Source organism: Rhinatrema bivittatum, chromosome 5, assembly GCF_901001135.1.
Source record: "Rhinatrema bivittatum chromosome 5, aRhiBiv1.1, whole genome shotgun sequence".
Classification (NCBI taxonomy): Eukaryota; Metazoa; Chordata; class Amphibia; order Gymnophiona; family Rhinatrematidae; genus Rhinatrema; species Rhinatrema bivittatum.
The window spans coordinates 285858550-285885021 of NC_042619.1; the positions used below are offsets into that span (position 1 = coordinate 285858550).

A 26472-nucleotide genomic window follows, 5' to 3' on the forward strand; every position below is an offset into this window, starting at 1 on the left:
GGGAAAATTATTATTATTATTATTTTTTATTTACTCTAGCACCAGCGGTTCTTAGTGTTGTCCCCCCCCCCAGCACTACATTATAAAATCTACGCTTAGTCCCCCGCTCCCCGATATCACCGTCCCCAAATACCTGGGGGTGGGAGGGGTAAGCCCACGAGGGGGCCCCCTTTTACGTATAATTATACGGCTTGGCTAGTACTACTGAGGCTTCCCTTCCCCAAGCGTGGTTCAGACTCGTGGCCCTCGTTCCCCGGAACACCCCTCACCCCCATTGTCGGTTGCCGCCTGGTCCCCACGAGCGTGGGGTCCCCATGACCCAATCGTCAGGGGCACATTTCCCACCCCATGGAGCGTCAAAATGTTTTTCTGCGCTCCCTCCAGTCCAGATATGCTGCATTAGCCTTGAATGTTTTTCTTTTTTTTTGAGGAGCCATGCAGCCGAAATGGAAGTGTGTGCCACCCGCCAGTCCAGGTTGACCCCCCCCCCCCCTTAATAGCTTGGCTAGTACCGACTTTTTACCTCCCTCGCTAAGTGGGATTCAAACTCATGGCCTACGGTCTACAAAAAGGGGGGAGGGTGGAATGCAGCACAAGATCCCCACACCAACATCAGCACCCACACATGCATCAGGGCTCACAGCCAGCACCAAACCAGCACACATGGAATCAGGTCCCTGCGCCGCGATCTTAAACACTCCCAATGCCGCGTGGAAAAGGGGGGGGGGGGGTGCGCCTGCCGGCACACCAGCTCCATGCCGGCCCCGTTCATTTTTCAAAACTTTTTTTTTTTTTGCATATGAATCGCTTGAACACCAGTTCTCGGCCTTTTTTTCTTTTTATTCTGGTGTGAGGGGGGAGGAGTCCAGGCCGACCACGAGGTGGGGGATGGAGTGGCGCCCAAAAGCAGCGGGCGGAGTGGAATGCAGAGGCCGTGCCTCGAGTCGGGTGGTCCTGGCCTCCAGGTAGCAGACAGGCCGTGGCGAGGCAGGCAGCTGCCTGGGGTGCGGCGATCGGGAAGGGGGGGGTCCAAGCAGGGGGAAAAGAAGGCCATACCTCGTGTGTAGCTGATCGCTGCTGCCCAGGCCGTTCCTTTTTTCTGCCACGCGCTGCTGTAGCTGGCTATCTGCGGTGGGGGAAGCCTGGCAGGTCCCGCTCTCTGACTGGCTCTCTGTTGTTCTTCTTGCCGGGAGGGATCCGAAAAGGATTGACCCCCCCCCCCCCCCCCCCGGGTGTCGAGGCTCTTTAAAGGGCCTATGACATCATTACCCCTTGCCCATCGCTTCCCCCTCGCGTCATAGCCCTGGGCGAGGCCGAGAGGGTGCTCGCGCCCGCAGGGGGAGTGCGCTCTGGCGCCACCCCACCCTCCTTCTCTCCGTACACGCCGCATGGGGACGGCGCTTCGGTTAAGGGTGGGCTCCTTTTAGGAGAGTCCCACCTATTTTTTGTGCTTGCTGGTGAATGGAGTAGTTTTGTTAATTTATAGCTTCAGGTCTAATGAGTAATAGAAATGACTCATCTGACAGGACAGTCAATAAGAAAAACATTATTTACCAATCATTGTTACATGAAACTGACAACATTTTAAAAGTTTTTTGACTTGAATTTTTCTGCATTTTTTGTTTCATAGCTCACATTCTGACTTCTAAATTACATGCTAATGAAACTTCAGTTCCATGGAAATTAGAACCAAAAGATGGCAGTGAAATTGAGGTATACTTTTTTAAATTCCAGGGTTTGGGGGACTTGAGAAATCGCAGGCTTAGATGTCTTCTGTTTTGCTGAAATTAAATACTGTATATATCTTTCTAAAGTTGTTTCATAATAAAATGCAGAGAATTGACTCACTATTGGGGAGAATAATTGTTGGCTTAGTAGATATACGCAGTTCAAGCTGGATATGTAATTTTCCAAAAATGCATAATTTTCTAAAGTTAGAAATAGTCACACTAATGGCTATGTAGCTATTGTATTTTCTGTTGATAAGCAGGCTAAATTAGCCATGATCTGTGGGTGATGTAAAAGGTGGCATCGTATTGACTTTGCTCTCTAAACTAGTAGAGTTTGAACTCTAGTGAGGAAATGCTGGATTTCCCATGCGGGCATTGCCTCAAGAGCCTTTTCGGTCTGTTTTTGCTTGTGCACAGCCTGGACTTGTACTCTGTCTCTCCAGATATTTTTTTTCCAGAATCCTTTAAAAATGTTGTTTTCTTTCTGTTCTTCACTTATAGTTGCTTTCTGCTTTGCAGCACCCACAACAGCACTTTTCAGTGCTACAAAAAAAAAAGACTTGTGCCTTCTCAAAATGGCCGAAGAACAATATCCGGCATAAGATGAAGTCCCTCATGGTATGTTATTCCTGCTTTGTTTAAATTGCGACCTCCATCGTGGCCCTCTGCATGCCCATTTTTGCATGCGGAGGTCTCAATGGACCTTGCAGGCCTCTCAGGATCTCGAGACTTGCATTGCAGTCATGGAACTTCTGTGGGCATCTCTGTCCTTGTGGGAACCCATTTCCAACCTGGAGCAGGGGGATTCCCTTCCAATCTGCTCCTCCTGAAGTGATCCTCACTACCGATGCCTCTCTTCAGGGCTGGGGAGGCCATGTGGATGGCCTCCACACTCAGGGTCTCTGAACTGCCCACGAAGCACGCTGTCAATAAATAAACTTTCTGGAGCTTCAGGTGATCTGTTATGACCTATGGACATTCAGAGACTGGTTGACACACAAAGCATTCCTGATCTGGACAGACAACCAAGTATTAATGTGATATAAATAAACAGGGAGGCATGGGCTTGTTCCTCCTCTGTCACAAGGCAGTGCAGGTTTGGACCTGAGCCCTGTCGCAGGGGATGTCGTTGCATGCGACGTACCTGCCAGGGACACTGAATATGCTGGCGGAGCGACTGAGTCACTCCTTGCAGCCATACAAATGGTCCCTGAGCCCGGAGGTAGCGGCTGCACTGTTTGTCGGTGGGGACACCAGATGGACCTCTTCGCCTCCCCACATAATCACAAGGTGAGCAGATTGTGCTCCCTGTTATCGGGTGGGCAGGCATCTCTCCTGCGATACCTTCTCCCTCCACTGGGGGAGAGGTCTGCTGTATGTGTACCCTCCCTCTACCGCTTCTCCTGAAGACTCTGCTGATCTTCAGCAGATCAGAGGGGACCATGATCCTCATGGTGTCCTTCTGGCCCAGACAGGCCTGGTTCCCTCTATTGCGGGAGCTGTCGATCAGGCCCCCTATCTGCCTGGGGACCATGCCAGATCTGATCACACAGAACCAGGGCACCTTGCGCTATCCAAATATCTGGGTGCTGGCCTTGAGGGCTTGGAAATTGAATGCCTAGTCCTTTAGCCCTTGGCCCTCTCGGACAGTGTCTCTCAGGTGCTGGTGGCTTCTAGGAAACCTTCCACCAGAAAGTGCTACAGCTTGAAATGGTGGAGATTCTCTGTCTGATGTGCGGGGCAGGGCTTGGATCCATTCTCATGCTCACCTCCCCAGCTGTTGGACTACTTGTGGCACCCTTCCAAGTCTGGGCTTCAAACCAGCTCAGTCAGGGTCCATCTCAGTGCTGTGAGTGTGTACCATCGCGTCCATTTCAGTCAGCCTTTAGTAGGCCGCTTTATAAGGGGCCATCCAACTTAAGCCCCCTCTTCGACCTCCTGTTGCGTCCTGGGACCTCAATATTGTTCTGTCGTGTTCCTGCGACATGACGTTCCTCACCTGTAAAGTTATATTCCTGGTGGCGATTACTTCAGCTCATAGGGTCAGTGAACTTCAGGCCTTGGTCATGTACCAGCCGTACACGAGGTTCTTTCACAATCATGTGGGTCTTGTGTACGCACCCTAAATTTCTTCCTAAGGTTGTGTCTAATTTCCACCTCAATCAGTCCATTGCTTTATCCACCTTCTTTCCCAGGTCTCATTCCCATCCAGGGGAACAGGCTCTTCACTGTCTAGACTGCAAGAGGGCCCTGGCTTTCTATTTAGATCGCCCAGCCAGTCATGGGCAGTCCACTCAGCTCTTTGTGTCATTTGATACAAACAGGCTGGGAGTGGCGGTGTGTTATCAGATCTTATCCAACTGGCTGGCGGATTGCATCACCTTCTGCTATGTGAAGTCTGGCCTTCTGCTGGCCGGCAGAGTAAAAGCTCATTCTGTGCGGGCCATGGTGACATCGGTGGCTTATCTGTGAGCAGTCCCCATCGTCGAAATCTGCCGGGCCGCCACGTGGAGTTTGCTTCACATGTTTGCGGCCCACTACTTCTTGGACAAGGATGGGCGTCAGGACAGTGTCTTTGGTCAATCCGTGCTGCGTAATCTCTTCCAGACCTCAACCCAACTCTTCCGAACTTATGCCTCTGGCGAGAGCCAGACAATCCCCTGCTGACCAATAGCACCGCAGTTATTGTTGTGCCCTTTGGCACCTTGTTCGGTAAATGTTGATCTTTTCTGCTACCGTGGATAGCCTGGAGCTTGGTACTTATCCACTTGTGAGGACTACCATCCTGCTGTCCTAGGAGAACACCTGTTACAGATGAGCAACTGCGCTTTCTCCTATCATTATACTCTTCCTCAACACACAAAGAATTTCTACCCATAAAGATTTGACTATGCATTTAATCTCTTGCAGGATCTTTATCCTATTGGACGCTATGCCATCTTGGACAAAAAGCGCCACCCCTGCCACCAAGATGCTCCTCTCTGTTGTTGCGATATATTTTGTTATCCTGGTATAGTACTATCCCTTTGGGTTATCCTCTTTCCACCTTGTCTCTGAGATGCCAATTAAGTCTGTGTCCTCATTCACTGCTATACACTCTAATTCTCCCATCTTCTTTCTTAGACTTCTGGCATTAGCATACAAACATTTCTAAGTGTGTTTTTTGATTGCATTAACATTCTGCTTTTCAGTTGACAGCCCTCCCAGGCTCAGTGCAGGACAAATCAGTGAGAAAGCCTAAAAGGGGAGATCCCCCTTGGTGTCTAGCCCTTTTGGCTATTTGAAATGCTGGGGAAAGGGGGAAGCAGGATGAGTATTCCCAGAGGAGTGGCAGATACAGTGCTAATGATATGTCTAGGAAGCTGGCAGGAACCCTACCACCTGACTCCCAACCTTCCCCAGCATTTGTCCCCTGGGGAATTGGATGAATGGAATAGCTCTGTGTGTGACTCTCAGGGCAAGTGCAAGGATATTAGAGGCCCCAGGCAAACCTTACAACCTTGCGCCCAGCCTCCCTCCCTACACAATTTAAAAACTATGCATTTATAATAGATTTTCTCACGGGACAAGCAGGATGGTAGTCCTCACATATGGGTGACATCATCAGGATGGAGTCCAATCACGGAAGACTTTTGTCAAAGTTTCCAGAACTTTGACTGGAACCTACTGGGCATGCCCAGCATAGCATCAACCCTGCAGCCAGCAGGGGTCCTCTTCAGTCTTCTTTTTTTCCGTGCAGCAGTAGCCATGCGGGTTAAGGAGCCCTTCAGAGATTCCCACAGGGTCCCCTTATCGATTTCTTTGCTCTGCGGTCGAACGGTAAGTTTTTTGCCCGTTGCAGTCGATTCCCGTCGAGTTTTTCCCTTGTGCCTACCGGCCATCGACCGCACCACGACTAATTTTGTCGAAGCCATGGCGTCGGGTTTCCGTCCGTGCCCCAACTGCACTCGAACAATGTCCATCAGTGACCCTCACACGGTCTGTGTAATGTGCTTGGGGTCCGGCCACGATGTCCATAGTTGCACCAAATGTGCCCAAATGACATCAAAGCGTCGCAAGGCTCGGCTCGATAAGATGAGTCTTCTTTTTCGGCCAAAAACCCCAATGCCATCGATAGCTTCGACCTCATCTGAATCAGTGCCGTCTACGTTGCGCCAGCACCGGGAATCCGTGGCTACCCGACCGGCCTCGACGACTCCACGGGTGTCGACCCCCTCTGTTCCCTCTCAGGAAAAACACCGGGGTGAACATGAAGAAAAACATCGACACCGTCATCGTAAAGCTCAGGCCATCAATACAGGTAAACCCTCGATGTCATCTGAGCTTCCAACAAAGAAGCCCCATACAGAAAAGGCTTCGTCCTCTTCTGTCTCTGGATCACCAAGGCATTCCCCACCTGGACAGGTGCCGGGATCCGTGATTCCACCTTCACCAGTGGACCCTCCGGCTACGCCAGTGATACCTCTCACTCCGGAACTGGGTATTCATGCCCCAGGTTTCCGTGAGGAATTGGATCAGATGATCCAAGAGTTCCATCGGCAAAGCACTCCAGGGCTTCCAACTTCCATCGATACTGGTACCGGTTCCTCCTCTGGTCAACGACCCAGTACCCATGGCGCTTGCACCGCGATTGGCTAGAATGGCAAGTTAATTGGTGACCTTCCACCGGTGGATCCGAGGGAACCGAGTGACCTTCCTCACCAATTCTCTTGTCATTGGAGGAAGATGAAGAAACACCGCACTTCATTCCACCATCGGGAGTGCCGCCACTGACACATCCATCGATATCACCAATTCCATCGGTGTTTCCGTCTATGCCTCCCTCGATGCCAGCGATGTCGCCATCGATGCCCTCTGGCACCATCGATGCCTTCAATTCCTCCTTCGGGACCATCGATGCCTAGGTCAGGGCCTTCAGGAATAACTCCGTTACTTCCTTCTGAAGAACATTTGGGAGCTGGTGATGACCCTTATAATCCTTGGACCGACGATTTGCCCCAGGATTCTGATGATCTACCTTCACAGCCTTCCCTTCCTGACGAAAGGAAGCGCTCTCCTCCAGAGGACCTGTCCTTTATTAATTTTGTAAAGGAGATGTCTGAAATGGTCCCATTCCAGCTTCAGACAGAAGAGGACTCTAGACATCAGATGCTAGAGCTTCTACAATTTCTCGATGCTCCAAAGGAAATCATGTCCATCGCTATTCATGACATACTTTTGGACCTTTTGAAGAGAAACTGGGAGCACCCTGGCTCAGTGGCACCTGTTAACCGAAAAGCAGATGTCACCTACCTAGTTCAGTCAGCCCCTGGCTTCCAAAGAACTCAGTTGGATCATCACTCGGTGGTTGTAGAGTCAGCCCAAAAGAGGGCTAGACGCTCCAAACCTCACTCATCCATTCCCCCAGGGAGAGATCAGAAGTTCCTGGATGCATTTGGAAAATGGGTATTCCATGGATCAATGCTTATCTCTCGCATTGCATCCTACCAACTCTACATGACCCAATACAATAGGGCCTTGTTCAAGAAGATTCAAAACTTTGCTGAAGCCTTACCTCAGCAGTTCCAGGACCAACTTCTTGCCCTAGCACAAAAGAGCTTAGAATCTGGCAAGCATGAAGTATGATCAGCGTATGACATCTTTGACACCGCTTTCAGGTTGTCGGCAGCCAGTATCAGTGTAAGGAGATAGGCCTGGCTGAAACATTCAGACCTCAGACCAGAGGTACAAGACAGATTGGCTGATCTGCCCTGTGCGGGGGATAATCTTTTTGGTGAAAAGATTCAAGAAGCAGTGGCGCAGCTCAAAGACCACCAAGAGAGACTGCGCCAGTTCTCCTTACTGCCCTCTGATCCCTCTTCTTTGTCCAAAAGATCCTTTAAGAGGGCTTCTAAGAGGCAATTCTACCGGCAGAGAAGATACTATCCCCCCAACGTCCAGGGGTTGGCCGCCTAAGCCTTACCAAAAAGGCCAACTAGGCAGCCTATAGGGCATAAGTCACAGCCAGCCCCCCTCAACCAGGTCCAGCGTCAGGCTTTTGACTCACTTCTAGAGAGCAGTAACCAGCTTCCACTTCTGACTATTCCTGTCAGCGGCCTTTTGTGTCACTTCTCCAGCCTATGGCACACAGTCACCACAGATCAGTGGGTACTTGCAATAGTATCCCAAGGTTACCACCTCAACTTTCTTTTCTATTTTTAAACATTGCTAGTACGAGATACAATTATATAAAAAAATCAATGGTTTGTTTAAACTTTATATATTGTTGTTTCTATTAAGAAACACTGGCACATACTGCAAGCTCTTCCAGCATTCTGTGATAAACAAGTAATGGTTGCCAACAAACGACAAAAGAATCTTAAGGAATTGCTAGCACCATCAGCGTTACCTGTTGCTTTACCTAAGATGAAAGAAACAGTAGGACATCGCCCATGTGGTAATTGTTGTGTTTGTTACGTGAACCTCAGAACACAGAGTTTAGAGATTGGCAATACAGATAGAGTTTTCAAACTTTATGATTCAACGAATTGCAAAAGCTTGGGAGTCATCTATGTTGCTATTTGCCCATGTAAAAAGTGGTATATTGGTAAAACAGTGAGGCAATTTAATAAAAGGGTAATTGAGCACAAAAGTGCAATAAACAGATTAAATGAAGGAAAACCTTTAGTTGCGCACTGTATTGAGACTGGTCACAAATTCTCAGACTTCAGGTTCTGCGTAATTCAAAAGCCAAATGTGAACTGGAGAGGCAGCGATTTTAATAATTTACTTCTCAGAAATGAACAGAGGTTTATTTTTTAATTTAATACTTTATCACCTAATGGTCTCAATAGTGAGTCTGACTTAGGAGTTTATCTATGAAAATTATCTGTATTAGTAATAATAATTGGAGTCCAATGATTTTATAGGTTTTGTTATCTTTTTGATTTTTTAAGCTGTCACAATTGATTTTTTATAGTTACTTTTTATAGTTACTTTTATCATTTTAAGCTGTCACAATCTAATCATTATTTAACCTTTTTAAAAGTGTATTTAATTTTAATACCTGATATGGTTTGATGTATATCAACCAAAAAGTAGTTCACCATGCATATTTGGATTTATGATAATTGTGGTAGTAGAAAATTAAAATTATTGAATGTACACCAAGCTTAATAAGGTTTCCCATAGTACTAGAGTGCACTGTGAGAAGTGGTAGCAGAATAATTAAAATTATTGAATGCACAACACGCTTAATAAGGTTTCCCATTGTACTAGAGTTCACTGTGAGAAGTTTCCTGCTTCTGATATTGAAGAAGTATTTAAAACTATCCTTTTTGGTCAGTAGAATGAAAAGTACTGATTAGACTTCTGCAGGATTCCTTTGTGTGGTAGGCTACAAATGTAGCGATTTAAGTCTATGTGTTTACCTTTATCATATGTAGTAATCACGGACAATAGCATGAATGAGAAGTTTCAACAAGGCATATGCAAACAAAGGTTGTGGTTTTAGTAGTGTTTGCTTCTCTGATTGAAGTGAATGAATTGCTTTGATAACATTAGGAGAGAACCACCAGAGTATATCAGTATTGCTTTGATAACACTGGGAGAGAACTGCCAGAGTATATCAGCTGACAGCTGAAAGAAATTCTTTTTGGCGCGAATTCCTTGCAAATCTCGCGAGAATCGCTATAAGTACTGGGTTTGACGGCGTCTTTGTTTTACACTAGCAGAATGAATGTCAGAGCGTTCTACAGGTACGTGATTTCTCAGAAGTGTGATCAGTTAAGTATTTGGCTGTGTTTCCTACATTTGATGTGGATACTATGGCTCTGTTTTATTTAAATGACAAAGTTTATAATTGAGAAGCAACAGCACTTTCTTTTAATTTGGAATGACCTTTTTATATCTTTTTTAAAAATAAATCGGTAAAAAGTTTTTTGTCCTAGTTATATATATTTTTATACAATAAATATTATGATGATAACTTATAGTTAATGTGCTATAGGCTACTGGCTGTGCAACTCTCAATAGTTTTGATTATTATTTTTTTAAATTGATAGTAAGAACTTTATTATATTTTTTTTAAATTGATGGTAAGAACTTTATTTTTTTAAATTGATAGTAAGAACTTTATTTATTATTTTTAAACATTGCTAGTACGAGATACAATTATATAAAAAAATCAATGGTTTGTTTAAACTTTATATATTGTTGTTTCTATTTAGGCACTAATGATATTGTAACAGTGTGACAGCAGCCCTGCAGGCATATTTTAAGTCCTGCTAACTGAAGTAAGCACTAACTGTAATAACATTGACTCCACTATATCCTCTGATTAAGAATTATATTCATAGAAAGTCAGCCTCTCCAGTTCTATTGAATCATTCATTCTTTGTTTTCTGTCTGTACCATGCTGATGTCCAAATGCAATTTTAATTTAATTTGTTTGGATTCCATGAGTTCATATAGTTATACATGTATCGAGCACTTTATGTTTTGAATTTACACATTAATACATGTATTTTATATTTTTCATTATTTAGTTGTGTTATTTTAATTTTTATCTGAACACCTATACATGTATTTTATTTTATGATTTAAGTATGTACATCTATACATGTATTTTATGTCTTTATTGTTTTGAATTATTTAATTGTGTTGTTTTAAGGTTTTATATTTATTTGTTTAATTCTAGTTGCCCCTGAGGCAGCTCTATGAGCGAAACTCGGCCAGAGTCGGGCATTGAAATAAAGGGCTTCTTTTGATCGTCCGATTCTCATTGTCTTTACTATAAAATAATGTTCGATTCCTAAAATTGCAGGAGAAATTCCATTTGTTTCGGTAAAGAGATTTTTACTAGAGGTACTTGGTTTTACTGAAAATAATTTGTTATCCATAAACACTTGTTTCTTTGTTTAAAAAATGGCCTTCTCAAGTAGCTGTTTCTATTCCTGCAAATCTTACTAGTTTCTTAGAAAACTTAACTACGGATGTTTTAGATAGAGATACCTTAAAAGTATTTTTTATTACATCAGATATCAGTAAGCTTATGAAGAGTTATTTCCAGAAATATCCTGTATCTTATTACTGTCAAAATGTAAAAATTTTTCCAGACTTAGCTCCTGTTCCTTGTAACAAGAGACGAGAATTTTTGGCTGTAAGGCAAAGAGTTATCTTGTTGGGATATTCCTTTTTCCTTAGATACCCCTGCCAGTGTATCTTAAAAAGAGGAAATGAGTCTTTCAGTTTTACTTTGATAGATCAAATGCGTCATTTCATAGAAACACGAGAACCAGCGACCTTATCACCAATATCTCTAAATGTGTAAGGTATAAGGAAAAAAAAAAAGAATAGCAGTGTTAAGTGCTTTGATTATAATAAAGAGTAAATTTCCATTTGAATCTCCTTGGTTCACACGTAATTCTCAGTGTATTTTGTTATTCTTTTAGGTTATTACTTTACAAATATAAATTGGTTCTGCTTTATGTGATGCATTTCAATCAGTATCCTATATTTCCTTTTTGTTTCTTAATTTTGTTTATACTTGAAATGTATGTTTACATTCTCAGTGTAATATATTGAATGTATTTGAGTTCTTGTTTGTAAAATGGAAAATGATAAATAAAGGAAAAAAAAATGAAGAGATAAGAAAAATCTTTTCGCCGCATTTGAGTGGTAGAAGCTAAATCAGGAAAAAGTTTAACAGTTGAGGCAAGAAAAAGTAACAAGATACTTCTTAAAGTAATTTCTCATTACAATATTTAAATCTAGTGAGGAAATAAAGGAGACCAATAAAGTTTCTCGACCAATGACATCCAAAGAAGAGTTTTAAAGAAAATTAGACAAATCATTTTGAAAAGGAACATTAGCCATAAGCCCAGATGATCTAGGTTTAGGGAGTGCTGTGACTGTCACTTCCCGACGGTTTCACTCCGCCTACCTTTCCTTTTTGGCGACGACTCCTGCTCTTCACGGACGCCTGGCTGCTGTAGCATCCGCCTGCCATCCTCTCCGGCGTCCCCGGACTGGCTTGGGCGCTGCCTCCCACCATGTTCTTTCAGGTACCTTAGGGCGCGCGCAGTGCGCGGCCCTCTTTCTTATTTCCTCATTGGCGCGTTCCTCAGAGGCGTCCCCCTGTGATGATGTCACGCTGCCCAGATATTTAAGCCAACAGTTTATTGCTAGCCATTGAGTTAGCAAGGGTGTTCTTACGGATGGGATTCGTTCTCTGTACCCAGCTACTCTGCCTTCCAACTTCCATTGGACTCTTTCTGTTAACGGGGGCACCCGCTCCTCGGGGACCTCTTTGCTTCTTTCAGGTCGCTGCCTGCATCTATCTCCTCTTCTACTTGGAAGAATTCACTACAGACACCATCAGTGAGTACTACTATAATCCACTCCTCAGAGCCGTCTCCCTGGAACTAGGTACTCGCTGCTCGAGGGCCTGCCTCCATTCCAGCGCCAATGCCATTTCTTACGTGGAACCGCTGTGTGAGAACTTTGCCAACAAGTCTCTCTGCTTCCAGGGATCTGGTACTCGCTCCTCGAGGGCCAGCTCTCCCTATCTCGGGGCTCCTCCATATTTGGGACTCTGTGAATGTTCTATTGTACTCACTTTCTCAGTTCTTTCCACTATAGCACTACTTCCGGAGGAACCGCTGTTCCAGCGCCCTGGGGAATACTAGCCCAGCAGGGCTACATCTTCTACTCACTACTGTCACCTCTGGTGGCTTCTCAAACTGACTAAATAAAGAACTACCTGTATTTGTGTGTCCAGAGCTGAGCCTGACCTGTGGCCCCTCACGGGACTTCCCCTCGTGGGCGTGGTCAATTGCCACAGTGTCCAAGGGTCGACCCAAACCTTATTCACTATAACAGGGAGAAAATAACATGTATTAACAGATGGTAAGTTTTCAGGTGTAAATCCCAAAACCTCTTGAAGAAATTTCTTTAAAGTTACTTAAGGAATTTCTCCAGCAACTCTAGGAAAATTAAGAAACCGCAAATTAAGGTGTCTAACATTATTCTCCAGCTATTCAATATGTCTAGAAAGAGCCACATGATTCTTCATTGTGGCTACGTTGAATTCTTGGATATCTTAAAGTTATCTTCAACAGTAGAAACTCTGGAAGATACTGAATTGACCTGGGTCTGTATGTCTGACAATTTCGGTTGAAAATTTGTAGAAAAATGATCCATCTTTGCATTGAGAGTATTAAGTAAAGACCCAAAGCCAGCCACAAGATCCCACAGGGCTTCCAAAGTCACCACCACTGGGTGAGCTGGAATCATAAAAAAAACTCACCACCTTCAATATTCCCAACAGGTAGGGAGGGTAAAGATGGTAACAAACCCACCCTAGGGGCCAAGCTAGACTCCAAAACGGTCTCTCCAGTTGCTGAAATAGATTCGGAAGAATGTACACCAGAGATCCCGACGATATTGAGCATGGAAGAGGAGCCCAGCCCAGGCGGTGAATCACGGAGAGGTGCCCCTTCCACTACAGGCGCCGAGATGACATCACCGGGTGCCACGGAGGTGCTCTCCGAACAAGATCTATGCATAGGCGGTGGCTAGAAATCCGTATTCAGGGGCGCCTCCTCTGCTGGTATGCGCAGTTCTCCCAAACCGCCCTGCACATCAGACTATTTACATACACTGTTGTGATGCCAACCAGAGAACCCATGTGATATTGGGTATATTGTGAAGTGTGTTAGGTGCAAGCTTGGCCCTTAGAAAGCCAAACATAAACTACAATTTACAATCTAGTAAACCTCCAATACCAAACCAGCTCTAACTGCCAACACTCAAACATAACAACACTATTTATGAAAAAGCAATACTGCAGATATTACATGAGGTCCTAAAACCCCAATACACCTCCTATTATGAAAACAGAACAAGCCAGACTACTATAGGCTCCTACACAGAAACTATACAGTAGAAGAATACAAACATGCTTTTTATAAAGATAAAGAGAAGGAGAAAACCAGTTGATTGATAAGGACGCACCAAACTAGAACTTGTTACTTGTAACCTACAAATGCATATTAATGTTAAATTCAAACCGCCTAATATGTTCCCAACAGACAAGCTTAAATTACACGCATAGTTTATTGTATTAAATTGTTACCGTACTATGATGGCACATGATTAATTTGTAATCTATACCACTCTTATTTTCATTATCGTGCCTTGCTGTAAACCATTGTGATGGTTATCTAACTTAACGACAATATAGAAGAGTTTTTAAATAAATAAAAATAAATAAATAAATATACAGGGTAGTTAAATCACAAGCAGATTGTGATAGATTGCAGGAGGACCTTGCAAGACTGGAAGATTGGGCGTCCATATGGTAGATGAAATATAATGTGGATAAGTGTAAGGTGAAGCATATAGGGAAAAATAACCCATGCTGTAGCTACACGATGTTAGGTTCCCTTTTATGAGTTATACCCCAGAAAAATGATCTGGGCATTGTAGTTGATATTACATTGAAATCAGCTCAGTATGCTGTTCAAAAAAGCAAACAGAATGTTAGGAATGATTAGGAAGGGAATGGCAAATAAACAGAGGATGCCATAATGTCTCTGTTATCACTCAATAGTTATACCACATCTTGATGTGATGACTACCACCTATGTAGCATTTGCATCTCAAAATGATATAGTTGCACTGGAAAAAGTACAGAGAAGGGCAACCAAAATGCTAAAGGGCATAAAACAGCTCCCCTTTGAAGAAAGGCTAAAGAGATTAGGACTGTTCAGCTTGGAGAAATAGTGGCTGAGGGGGGATATGATAGAGGTCTACAAAATTATTAAAGGACTTGAATGGATAAATGTGAAATGGTTATTTACTCGTTCGAATAAAAGGTCTAGGGTGCACTCCATGAAGTTAGCAAGTAGCATGTTTAATACAAAATATAGAAAAGTAAGTTTGCTCACCATAAATGTTTTTTTCCGTAGATAGCAGGATGAATTAGCCATGCTGTCTGGGACGTTCCTCCAAGGTGGCCGAGGCAGAGCTTCTCAAGGATCACAGAGCTTTGCTTTCTGCGGTTGCGTGTCCTTTACCGCAATACTCCATGTTTCTCCTCAGTCTATATCATAGTGTCTCTGCAAAGCTTGAATCTGGAGACTGTCCGGGGAGGTGGACGGGTCAGCATGGCTAATTCATCCTGCTATCTACGTAAAACACTGTTTAATGTAAGCAAACTTGCTTTTTTCCTGCAGATAAGTAGGCTGAATTAGCCATGCTATATGGGAGTCCCCAGCTGAAGTTTGAAATTCCAGTCTGAAGACTCCTGGATGGAATGTAGTGTAGTACTGCAGTTCCAAAATGTCATTATGCACCCAATCTGTTTGTGCTGTGGACAGCCTCTTTAACTTGTCACTGATTGAAGTACCGACCTGCCCGGTGCTGCATCCGATGTGGCTCGCTTGTCAAGACAGTAATGAAATGTGAAAGTGTGTAGCGATGACCACGTGGCGGCTTTACAGATGTCCAGTAAAGAAATCTTGCAGTGATGAGCCACCAAAGCTGCCATTGCCCGTACTTGGTGCGCCTTTGGCAAACTAGCTCGGCTTGCTGATCTCTTGTTGTAGGAGAAGTGATTGCACTATGAAATCCAATTTGACAGAGTTTACTTGGACAACGGTGTCCTGGGGCATTGGAGTTGAAGGAAACAAACAGCTGAGAAGCCCTGTTTTCTGAACGCATTCTATGCTTATAGTATGCTAAGACCCTTTTGCAGTTCAGTGTGTGGAGCCAGTATTCACTGTCAGTCCTGCGCGACTTCGGGAAGAAGGTTGGCAATGTGATGGTTTGATTAAGGTGGAAAGCCAAAACCACTTTGAGTAAAAATGAGGGATCTTCCTTCTACCCTCCCTTCACTCACATCTCCTCCCTCTTCCTCTCTCCCTTCCCTTCCCTCTCACTCTTAACTTTACTTCCTTCTCTTGCTCTCTCACTCACCCCTCCATTTTTTAGTGAGAATAGAAAGGAAGGGGAGCAAAAGGGAGAGGAGGATGAGTGAGAACTTCCCTTTGTCAGTTCAACCCCCCCCCCACCACCACCACCACCACCTTCAGGAAGGGAAGGGGGGCTGAGTTAGAGGAAGTGTAAGTTCTATCTTACTCTTCCAAAAAGTGTGCTGCTGCCACCTTTCCTTCTTCCTGTGAAATGGAGATGATGGGTGGGGTGGGAGTCCCTTAGGAGGCCAACAAGAACGCAACCACCCTCATCAACTTTCTTTCCTTTTGCTGCTTGGGAACCCTCTGGGCACATCATTACAGTTGTGCCGCTGCGGTTTTTTATTTCCTGCCTAAAGGGTTCCCCACCTTTGAGGGATGTCTGGTCCTACTCTTGTCTTTGAAGGCAGGCTGAGGCCACCAAGGCAGAGGTGTTTTCCCTGTACATACCCGGATCAGTCCAGACCATGGGTTGAGCTCCCCTTCCAGCAGGTGAAGACAGACCAAAGTTCTAAGGGTAGCCTATATAAGGACGGAACCCACCCTGGAACCCTCAGTATTTGTCTGTCTCCAGCAGGTGGAACAGCTCACCCTGTGGTTTCCTGTTAGCTTGCCCTCTGTGCTCTTTGGTGTTTTCTTCTTTCTTTCTGGGGCAAGCTCACGCAAGTACATTTTAGTTTGCCTTTCTTACATATTTAAAAAAAAAAAAAAAAAAGAATTTTACAGAGAAATCTTTCTCTGACTGACTGTGTTAGGGTAGACAATTCTGTCTCCCTCGCTCTTGGGGTTCCTAGGGGGGCTTTGCCCCTTGATTTTTTATCAGCCTAGGTTACTTCCCGGTGACCTAGTGTGGGTGATACTGGTGGTGCTAGTCCCTCTCCCCACTTTCTCTGCTGCTGTCCCCCGAGATGTATATTCCTCGCTTGAGCTGTCAGGGATGTCTTTTCCACTGTCACTGTGAATAAAAAAAGAAAAAAAATAATAAGGGAGATTTTGTATTTTATCACAGAGGACCATTCCGTTTTAGTTTAAAAAAAAAAAATAGTAAGGCAGCAGCTTTTTGTGAGGAGGGAGCGGGGTTCAATCTCCCAGCCAGCTCCTCAGGAGCTCCCCGGTCAGCTGTTTTTAATTGACATTGCGGCTGTTTTTTTCCGTGCTCATGCCACGGCCACTTTCTTGTATAGCGTGTGGAGAGTCGGCCTCCTGATACTCCCGCGAGGGGGTATGCTCCAGGTGCCTTTCGGGGGGGGAAGGCTCTGCTTTGGTTTCGCATACTTTTAAACCTCGGGGTCGGACTCCCCGACGTACAGCCAGGCCGTTCCCGTCTCGGGAACTGCAGCCATTTTAGGTGTTTCTGAGGAAACAGTCTACTTCTCCTGGGGCAAGGGACTCGATTTCTTCACTTTTACCCCCCGATTTGAGCCCGGTTCGCTCCCGGGTAGGTGGCTCGGACCCCCCTTCCCCCTGTGGGAAAATCGTCCCAGACCCGTTTTTCTTCGGATTTTGTTCTTTTGCTTCATGAATCTTGGCTAGCTTATAGAGGGAGGTGGAACCCCCCCCCCCCCCCCCCCCCATAGTTCCCCCTCCCCCGAATCATCTTCTTTTGCCTGTGCCGTCCCCCTTTCCTATTCCAAACCCTCAGGGCTCAGTCAGGGTTCGGGTGGTTCCGGGAACTCCCCGAGCCCTGGTAGACCCCCCCCCAGCCTTCCGTGGACTAGTTGGATGAAGGGGAGAATGATATCTCAGCCCAAGCTCCCCCACTGGAAGGCAACGGTTCCCCGTGTTCTGCGCTTCTTTCAACGGGAGCAACTAGAGCCTCTTATTCCTTTTGTTCTCCAGGAATTGGGAATTGAAGCCCCCCAGATGATTCTGTGGCAGCGGCGATGACACCAAATGCGGACCCGGTCCTGGCGGGACTCAGGGCGTTACCGCGTACCTTCTCTTTTCATCCGATGCACCGCTTGCTCCTCCTCCGGGAATGGGAGTCCCCAGAGATGGGTCTTCGAGTTGGTAGGGCTATGGAAACGCTCTACTCCCTCCCTGAGGACTGCCTGGACGTGTTAAAAATTCCAAAAGTTGATTCTTCTGTTACTGCGGTGACAAAACGTACCACCATTCCTGTGGTGGGCGCCACAGCATTACGGGATGTGCAGGACCATAAGCTTGAATTTTATTTGAAGCGCATTTTTTAGGTTTTAGCTCTAGGAGTCCGGGCGACAATTTGCAGCAGTCTCATGCAGCAGGCATGCCTTAGGTGGATGCAACAGTTACTCAGCACCTAGGACCTCCCGTCTGCAGAGGCTGAGCAAGCTGAGCGTTTGGAGGGCGCTATTGTCTATGGTGTGGATGCCCTTTATGACTTGCTTCGGGTCCAAGCAAAGGCTATGGTTTCTGCGGTCTCGGCCCAACGTCTTCTATGGCTACGTAATTGGTCCGCTTATGCTTCTTCTAAGGCTCAGTTGGGCACTCTTCATTTTAAGGGCAAGTTGCTTTTTGGTGAGGACCTGGAGCAGCTTATTAAATCCTTGGGTGAGAACAAGGTCCACAAGCTGCCAGAGGACCGTTCCAAGCAGTCGAAATCTTTTTTCCCGACTCGCACTCGCTTCAGGGGGAACTGCCAATATGGTAACAGGGCCCATGGATCCTTCCCCCAGGGGAGGCGTATCCAGGTCACAGTCTTGGTCCCATTCCTTTCGCAGCCGTCGAGGCTTCCGAGATTGCCATCAGCAACTCACGACCGCTAAGTCAGCTCCCAATGAGATTCGGCCGGTCCATTCCTCCGCTCAAAACTTAGGTGGGCGTCTTTCTCTGTTTCTCAAGGAGTGGGCCAAAATTACATCTGATCTCTGGGTTCTCGAAGTGATAGAGTTTGCCAGGGACCTGCAGGACCTATATATCGAGTCCCCTTGCGGCCATTCCAAGCGGCCGGCGGTTTGTCACACCCTGTTGAGACTTCAGGAATTGGCGGCGATCTTTCCGGTACCAGTGCAAGAACAGGGCGCCGGCCAGTATTCAGTTTACTTCGTTGTTCTCAAAAAGGATGATTCCTTTTGCATTATTTTGGATCTCAAGAGGGTCAATTGAGCTCTCAGGGTTCCCCGTTTCAAGATGGAAACCCTGCATGCAGTAATTGCGGCGGTTTGTCCCGGCGAGTTTCTAGCTTCCCTCGATCTGATGGAGGCCTATTTTCACATCCCCATCCATCGGGGACACCAAAGGTTCCTTCGTTTTCAGATCCTAGGCCAGCACTTCCAGTTTCGGGCCCTTTCCTTCAGTCTCGCGACTGCTCCCCACACCTTCACCAAGATAATGGTGGTCGTTGCGGCAGCTCTCCGACGAGAGGGGATATTAGTTCATCCTTATCTGGACGATTGGTTGGTAAGGGCCAAGTCTGCTGCCCTCTGTGTGCTCGTGGTGGATAGAGTATTGGCCCTTCTCACTTCACTCGGCTGGATAATCAACTACTCCAAAAGCAATCTTCAGCCCTCACAAGAGCAATCTTCAGCCCTCACAAGAGCTGGGTGCTCTTTTCAACACCCGGGTCGGGAAAGTTTTTCTCTCGGACTCGCGGGCAGTCAGCCTGACCAATCAATTAAACATTTTCGTCTCTCTACCGCTTCCCATGGCGTGGGATTACCTGCAGGTTCTAGGGTCCATGGCTTCCACGATCGATCTCGTCCCTTGGGCGTTTGCTCATATGCGTCCTTTACAGAAAGCTTTGTTATCCCGTTGGAAGCCAATATCCGAACAATACCAGGAAATTCTCCCTCTCTCTGACTCTACCATTGCCAATATACAATGGTGGTTCTCCCCGGCTCACCTTCTCAAGGGGATGCCTCTTCTGACTCCCTCTTGGATCATAGTGACGACCGATGCCAGCCTCTCCGGTTGGGGGGGGCCGTCTGCCAATCCCAAATGACTCAAGGTTTCTGGTCCCTGTCCCAGTCACGGTGGCTCATCAATCGTCTAGAAGCCCGAGTGGTTCGCCTGGCCCTCAAATATTTTCTTCCTCTGATTCGCCACAAAGCAGTCCAGGTGCTTTCCGACAATTCCACCACGGTGGCCTACATAAATCGGCAGGGGGGGACTCAAAGTCGTCTAATGGCACTAGAGGCCAGCAAGTTTTTTCTCTGGGCAGAGAGGCACTTGGATTGCCTAGCGGCCTCCCACATAGCAGGCAAGGAGAATGTTCAAGCCGACTTTCTCAGTTGACAGCATCTCGATCCCGGCGAGTGGGAGTTGTCAGACGTAGTGATGGATCTAATCGTGCACAGGTGGGGTCCCCCTCACCTGGACCTCATGGCGACGCTATCCAACGCCAAGGTTCCCCGGTTCTACAGCCGGTGGAAGGAGCATTGTTCGGAGGGGGGTGGCCGCGCTGGTTCTTCCCTGGCCCTCCAACATTCTACTTTACATGTTCCCACCGTGGCCATTAGTAGGGAAGGTTCTACGGAGAATAGAGCTCCATCGCGGACCGGTCATTCTCGTGGCCCCTGAATGGCCCCGACGGCTGTGGTTCACGGACCTGGTGATTCTCGCTGCGGACGGACCTCTTCATCTCGATCACCTATCCCATCTTCTGCGGCAGGGTCCCATATTTTTCGACCAGGCGGATCGCTTCTGTCTAGCGGCATGGCTTTTGAACAGAGACGTTTGAGACGCAGAGAATATAAGGAAGAAGTTATTGCCACACTCCTTAGGGCTCGGAAACAGTCAACATCGCTTAACTATGTCCAAGTCTGGAAGGTTTTTGAAAACGTCTGCGAGGAGTTGGGTGTTTCGGCACGTTCGCCTTCCGTTTCGGTGATACTCACCTTTCTTCAGCGTGGTCTCTCGAAGGGTATTTCGGTCAGCTCCCTGCGAGTTCAGGTTTCGGCTCTTGGTTCCCTCCTGGGCTCCATTGAAGGTCAGGTGGTTGCCTCTCATCCGGATGTTGTATGTTTTCTCAGGGGCACTAAACACTTGAAACCGCCTGTCCGCTCTTTTTGTCCTTCGTGGAGTTTAAATTTGGTACATCGAGCTCTTTGTACGGCGCCGTACGAGCCTCTCTGTCGTGCTACTCTCAAAGAGTTGACTCTCAAGACTGTCTTCTTGGTCGCTATTTGTTTAGCCAGGAGAGTGTCTGAGCTCCAAGCTCTATCCTGCAGAGACCCTTTCTAACGTTTCTCGGACTCTGCCATCTCTCTCAAGACCGTACCTTCTTTCTTACCTAAGGTTGTTTCGTCTTTTCATATTAATCAGTCCGTGGAACTTTCTGCTTTTTCGCCAGAGGATATCGCGGTGTCTGATGGTAGTGATCTTCGTCGTCTCGATGTCAAACGAGTCTTATTGCGTTATCTTGAGGTCACTAATGATTTCTGGGTCTCCAATCATCTTTTTGTCCTGTGGAGTGGACCCAACAGGGGGAAGCAAGCTTCTAAGGCTACGATCGTTCGCTGATTGAAGGATGCGATTTCTTCTGTCTACATTTGCAAGGGCCGAGCAGTTCCTGAAGGCCTAAAAGCTCATTCTTTACGTTCTCAAGCAGCCTCTTGGGTGGAGTCTCAATCGGTGTCGCCGCAAGAAATATGTAGGGCGGCTACATGAAAATCTCTTCTTGCCTAGCGTGTAGCAGATGGACTCATTACAAATGGGTATAGTGTGCTCGTGCTAGCAGTTGGAGACGGATCTGATGTCAGCACGTGGTACATATACCCCTGCAGGAAGTGCAGCAACTCAGTAATTTCCGTCTCCAAAGCAGTTTGGAGCTACCTCACGCTCGCTGAGCGTTTTTCCAAATTCTAACGACTAAATTCTTAGAAGAATCCTACCTGAAGACGAGCCCCGCACTCCTGCGGTGATACCCTCGGGTCCCTCCCCCAGTTGAGTTTCCCCGAGGTGATTTCTGTGGTCCCTCGGAGGTTCGAGCCTCGGTCCGGTGGCCGACTCGCGGCAGGGACCTAGCCCCTGAGTGAGAAGGGCTCGGGCGCGGCATAGAGGCAGCTCGGTCCCGGTGAGGACTTGGTCCCCGAGCGAGACGAGTTCGGGCACGGCCTAGAGGCAGCGGATGCACTTCCTCGAGCGCGGCGGTGACGGTAATCACCCTCTCCCCCCGCAGCCGGAGACTGCCCGGGTCACAGCCGGGAAGCACCGAAGACCAGGTAAGGCGTACATCTTTACTTTTGCTGATCTCAGAGGAAGCGAGGATTAGCAGGGTCTGCCTACGCGGAAGCCCGCCAAGGAGGTCGCCATTTTGCCTGCCTGCTTGCCATCGCCATCTGCCCTGGTTCGCCGCCTCGCTCTAGCGCTCAGTCCGGACTAAGCGCTCAGGCGACGGGCGCCTAGCATAGGCGCCCGAAAATAATTGGGCGCATATTTGATAGGCGCACATTGAAGGGCGCACCTGGATACACATTGATTTAGCGCACGGTGCTAAGCGCACGTTCATAGGCGCACGCTGTTAAGCGCACGTCGATAGGCGCACGCTGCTAAGCGCACGTTGATAGGCGCACGTTGATAGGCGCACGTTGATAGGCGCACGTTGATCGGCGCACGTTGCTAGGCGCACGTTGCTAAGCGCACGTTGATCGGCGCACGTTGATCGGCGCACGTTGATAGGCGCACGTTGATAGGCGCACGTTGATAGGCGCATGTTGATAAGCGCACGTTCATAGGCGCGCGTTGATAAGCGCACATTGATAGGCGCACGTTGATAGGTGCAAGCTGATAAGCGCACGTTGATAAGCACACATCTTCGCGTATATTATAAAGCGCATAGAGATTACAGACGTGACGGAGCGTATGAGAGCCCATGCGTCCGCAGAGCCGGCACCTCCAGAATCAAGCATAAAAGCTCTAGGCCTCTGCTCAGCATGCCATCTCAGAGCCACACAGAGCGAGGAAGCAGACTCCCTATGTGCCCAAATTGAGGAGGCCCTGGGAGTTCCAGGCCAGGGCCAGTCCCAGCCCAGCATACTTGCCAGTTCCTCAGGGAACACCCTGGACCTAGCAGGCCGCGGTGAGCAGCCAGGGGACCCTAGAGACCTGGTGCCCCTAAGGCTAGAACCTGCTTCGCTCTTCTGGGTGGAATTGTTCAAGGGGATTCACGCCTTTGTCCAGATGCAGTCTGATCCTCGAACGGACCCGTACGTACCAGATGACCCTACCCCTGGACCCTCAAGACCTAGGAACGGCCACCCGCCACCCGGAAGCCCCACTTATGGGGATTCAGATTGCTCTGTGGAAGAAGACGATCTCCCCGAGGAGGGAGAACTTTCCTCGGGGATAGAGCTGTATTGAACCATGAGACACTTCTTTCTTAAGGAGGATCTCCCAGACCTGGTCTCTCAATGCCTGTCAGAGCTGGCTATCCCGGGCCACGGCACCCCAGAGGAACCTAGAATGAACCCCCTGCTGGAAGGCTTTCGTCAAACGGCCCACCACTTCCCCCTCCTACAGGCAGCACAGCAGCTAATCGATCTCGAGTGGAATGCGCCGGAGGCCTTATTCAAAGGGTGTCGGGCCTTGTCTGGCATGTACCCCCTGGACACAGCAACCAAGGAGCTGCTGGCATGCCCCAAGGTAGACGCCATAGTTTGCGCAATTGTGAAGTGCACCACCATTCCGGTGGAGGGAGGGGCGGCTCTCAAGCATGCACATGACCGGCGCATGGACGCCATTCTGAAACAAGCCTTTGAGGTGGCAGCCATGTCTGCACCGTGGTGACACGTTCCTGTTTATCACAAGCCAGGAACAACACCCCGGGAGAAGAAATGGAATCAGCCCTCTCGTTCCTCACTGACGCTGCCTCTGACCTGGTCCATACGGCAGCCAAGGGGGTGTCATCCTCAGTGGCAGCCAGGAGACAGCTCTGGCTACGAAATTGGTCAGCCGACTCCTCCTCCAAGACGCGCCTTACGAGAATGCCCTTTAAGGGATCCCTCCTATTCGGCAGTGACCTCAAGAACCTGGCTAACAAATGGAGTGCCTCTCCATTGCCCGGTCTACCAGAAGACAAGTCCAGGAGGAACCGGCGCCCCTTTCCTAGGCCATCCAGAGGTAGAAGCTCTAAACGCTTCAACCCTTACAGGACTCGCTACCAAGCACCTCATTCTTAGACCAGGAACCAGTCCTTTCGGACCAGGCACAGCAAGCGGGGAACCGGCTCGGGTTCGGGTCCCGGCCGCACCCCACAATGAGAATCAGCCGACCCACCTGGGGGAAGAAGCCATAGGGGGCAGGCTAACCCTATTCTACCGCAGGTGGGTCGAGATTACTTCGGACCAGTGGGTCCTCGCCATTGTCCGGGAAGGGTATTACCTGGACTTCCTTCACCTCCCTCCGGACAAGTTTGTGGAATCTCCTTGTCCGCCCCTCAAGAGGGCGGCGCTGGAAGCTACCTTGGGAAGGTTCCTGTCCCTAAAAGCCATAATCCCAGTGCCTGCATGGGAGATAAATTCTGGGCATTACTCCATTTATTTCATCATGCCCAAGAAAGGGGGCACCTTCAGACCCGTCCTGGACCTCAAGTCGGTCAACCGGCACTTAAGGGTCCCAGGATTTCGCATGGAAACTCTGCGGTCAGTCCGAAGTGCCATACAGCCAGGGGAGTATCTCATATCCCTGGATCTGTCAGAAGCTTACTTGCATATCCCAATCCATCGGGATCATCAGCGCTACTTACGCTTCAAAGTCCTGGGACAACACTTTCAGTTCCGGGCTCTACCCTTTGGGTTAGCCACCGCGCCATGGACCTTTACCAAGGTCATCGTAGTGGTGGCGGCGTCACTCAGGAAGGAAGGAATTCTCGTCCATCCCTACCTAGACGATTGGCTGATCAGGGCAAAGTCGCCGGAGGAGAGCCACCGGGCAACCAACAGAGTCATATCTCTTCTGGAAAGCCTAGGATGGGTTGTCAACATAAACAAGAGTTCCCTACAGCCTTCGCAGTCGCTGGAATACCTCGGAGTCCAATTCGACACCCAAGGAGACAAAGTCAGCCTGACCTCCAAGAGAAAATCAAAACTCCGGAATCGTTTGCAGACTTTGCTGAGCGCCACCCGGCCCACAGCTTGGAATTACCTACAGGTCCTCGGCCTAATGGCCTCCACTCTGGAAGTGGTACCATGGGCGCGGGCTCATATGAGACCGTTACAATGCGCCCTTCCATCTCGGTGGAGCCCACAATTACAGAACTACACCGTGCATCTACCTCTACCGGCCAGAGTACGGCATCAGTTACGATGGTGGCTGCAGCCCGGCCACATGAGCCGGGGGTCAAAAATGTCCTCTCAAACCTGGACCCTGCTCACTACAGATGCCAGCCTGAGCGGCTGGGGAGCATACTGAGAAGAACTAACTGCCCAAGAGCGGTGGAACAGGGTAGAGTCGGGGTGGAACATCAACCGACTAGAGGCACGGGCAGTCAGGTTGGCATGCCTGCGATTCGCCCACAGACTTCGCAACAGAGCAGTCAGAGTGATGTCGGACAATGCCACCACGGTGGCCTACATCAACCGATAGGGCAGAACCAGAAGTCGACAGGTATCCTTAGAAATAGCCCCCCTGATGGCTTGGGCGGAAGCGAATCTCCAGGACCTCTCCGCCGTCCACATCGCCGGGAAGGACAACGCCACGGCGGACTTCCTCAGCAGAGAAAGCCTAAACCTGGGGGAATGGTAGCTGTCGTCCACGGCCTTCCAGATGATCACGGATCAGTGGGGGACGCCGGGCATGGACCTACTAGCAGACAGGTCCAACGCTCAAGTACCCAGATATTTCAGTCGCAGGCGAGATCCTCTATCCCAGGGGATCGACGCCCTGTTACAGCCATGGCGTCAGGGGATCCTGCTATATGCCTTTCCCTCATGGCCCCTGCTGGGGGCCATTATACACAAGATTCAGCGGCACAGAGGCCTAGTTCTTCTGGTGGCCCCGGACTGGCCAAGAAGACCCTGGTACGCAGACATGAAAAGACTACTGGCAGGGGATCCTCTACCCCTGCCTCCTCACGGGGACCTGCTGCGGCAAGGTCCCATCCTCCACGAGGATCCAGCTCAGTTCTCTCTTACGGTCTGGCCATTGAAAGGGCTAGACTAAAGAAAAGGGGATACTCGGGGCCGGTAATAGATACACTCCTCAGAGCACGCAAGTTCTCCACATCACTAACTTATATAAGGATCTGGAGAGTTTTTGAAGCCTGGTGCGAAGCTCGCAGCACCAATCCACATGCCGCAAAATCCCCATTATTTTGGATTTCCTGCAAGATGGGCTCCAGAAGGTTCTGTCCCTCAACTCAATCAAGGTTCAGGTGGCAGCGCTATCCTGCTACGGCCCCAGGAGTGACGGCAACAGCATTGCCACACACCCAGACGTTTCACGTTTCCTGAAAGGAGTCAAACACATTCGCCTGCCACTGAAGTGGCCAGTGCCCCTGTGGAACCTCAACCTAGTTTTGGATTTCCTAGCGGGACCTGCCTTCAGACCCCTCCGAGGCCTGTCCTTCCATTTGTTAACCTTGAAGATGGTGTTCTTGCTGGCCGTATGCTCAGTGCGCCGCATTTCAGAACTTCAAGCGCTGTCCTGCCGCGATCCGTTTCTCAGAATCACTCCAGGGGCTATCCATCTTCGCACAGTTCCCTCCTTCTTACCCAAAGTGGTCTCACACTTCCACCTCAACCAAACCATATCCTTGCCAACCACGGAAGGTTTGAAGAAGTCAGAAGAAGGTTGAATACTGCGCCATCTCGACATCGGCGGGCTGCTGTCCAGATACTTGGAAATGTCGGAAGCAGTACGAAAGACGGACC

General features: G+C 48.3%; 1 protein-coding gene across 2 annotated transcripts in view; it reads left to right on the forward strand.

Annotated features, from left to right (window-relative positions):
* LOC115092775 (disintegrin and metalloproteinase domain-containing protein 9-like) overlaps window positions 1-26472 on the forward strand; it is a 1307906-nt gene that overhangs the window by 102211 nt on the left and 1179223 nt on the right. For both annotated transcript variants that reach the window (XM_029604079.1, XM_029604080.1), the window contains exon 3: window positions 1631-1713. In XM_029604079.1, coding sequence (XP_029459939.1) covers window positions 1631-1713 — 83 coding nt within the window. The remainder of the gene's footprint in view (window positions 1-1630; window positions 1714-26472) is intronic.